The sequence below is a fragment of the Octodon degus genome, unplaced genomic scaffold (assembly GCF_000260255.1).
Source record: "Octodon degus isolate 3935 unplaced genomic scaffold, OctDeg1.0 scaffold00368, whole genome shotgun sequence".
Classification (NCBI taxonomy): Eukaryota; Metazoa; Chordata; class Mammalia; order Rodentia; family Octodontidae; genus Octodon; species Octodon degus.
The window spans coordinates 421796-423198 of record NW_004524944.1 but is presented as its reverse complement, the minus strand read 5'-3'; the positions used below and the strand labels follow the sequence as shown (position 1 = coordinate 423198).

The 1403-nt window shown below is 31.9% G+C and overlaps 1 protein-coding gene across 1 annotated transcript in view; it reads left to right on the top strand.

Annotated features, from left to right (window-relative positions):
• Arhgef26 (Rho guanine nucleotide exchange factor 26) overlaps nt 1-1403 on the top strand; it is a 127745-nt gene that overhangs the window by 35839 nt on the left and 90503 nt on the right. The window contains exon 4 of the mRNA XM_004648226.2: nt 49-105. Within this exon, the coding sequence (XP_004648283.1) occupies nt 49-105 (57 nt within the window). The remainder of the gene's footprint in view (nt 1-48; nt 106-1403) is intronic.

Below are 1403 nucleotides of genomic sequence, written 5' to 3'. Positions count from 1 at the left end.
AAAAAAACTGTCAAAGTAAATGGGTTTGACTCTATTTGTTTTTTCTAGGTGAAGAGAAATGGGTTGTCTCAGACAGTAAGCCAGGAAGAAAGGAAGAGACAAGAGGTACGTCTCTCACAAGCGTGTGTTAGAGTTGTGCGTGTGGCCTGAGGGGCTCAGTGCTTGGGATTTTCACCTTCTGGGTGCACTTGCTGTGCTTTGCACATGTTTGCTTTGTTTTGTTTTTTACAAAATTAGCAAGTGGCCATTTTTAAATAAAGGTACACACACATCAGCCCTCAGAAAAGCAAACTTTTTCTGAGGATTTTTGTATCTTGACATCTTCATTTAAACAGTAAAGGATGTAGTTGAAATGTGTAAACTGGAAGAGATATTCTGAAAAATGAAACAAATTAAGTCCTGGAATGAAAAAAATGATGTATCTGGAAAAACCACTAATATCTGAATAAAATATATACATTAGTCCTTAGATAAATGTACCTCAGTTATGTAATGTATTCTGGTTAGGAGGAATTTTGTAATGGATACATGGAACTCTGAACTTTGCAAGTTTTCTATAATTTAAAAGTGCATCAACATGTGAATTTTACATATATTATATATCCATACATGAATACATGAATGTGTTAAATGTATGTAAATATTATGACTATGTCTATCTTGCTTTTTATAATCAACATTATTTTTGAGATTTATTCATGCTAATGCATGTTAATCTAGATAAATCATCTTAACCACTGTATACTATTCTATTCTGTGCATATCATCTTTTATATTTTATATCTGTTTTCCTGATAATGAACAGTGGTAGTACTTTTTTCTTTATTATTAACATTGTGGCATAAATAGTGTGTCTCGCTCACACTATGGGTATACTGAAGAACTTCACCAAGGCCTTAAATCTGTTAGAACATACCTATTCTTTTAAATCTTCTTGAACCTTGCCTATTTCTTTATTTTATCTTATTAGAAAAAATATCAGTGAGACAATTTCAAAACTGATTAATAGGACAGTTTCAATAATTAATATGTTGTACATTATTATCTTCTTAGTGGTTATCCATAGTACAAGATATAGACAGAATGTCCTGTCCAAACACTATTAGTACAAATCTTTCTTTTCAGTGAATTAAGAGAAAGTAGCTGTATATCTATTCTAACTATTCTGCATATACAGATACAAAATGATCCTTCCTTTGTATCCCCTTTTTTGCTTAGTCCTGTCAGAAATGGATGCTCCACTGGCATCTAAATACTACAGGTGTATGAATTCAGCAAAACAATCCAACACAGTCCTGCAGTCTACAATAGCAGTGTGTTATCCACAGAACTTGTTGACTTGAGCCTTTCACAGCTTAGCATATTAATATGGCTTTACTTTTTTATTTATTTATTTTTTTTTT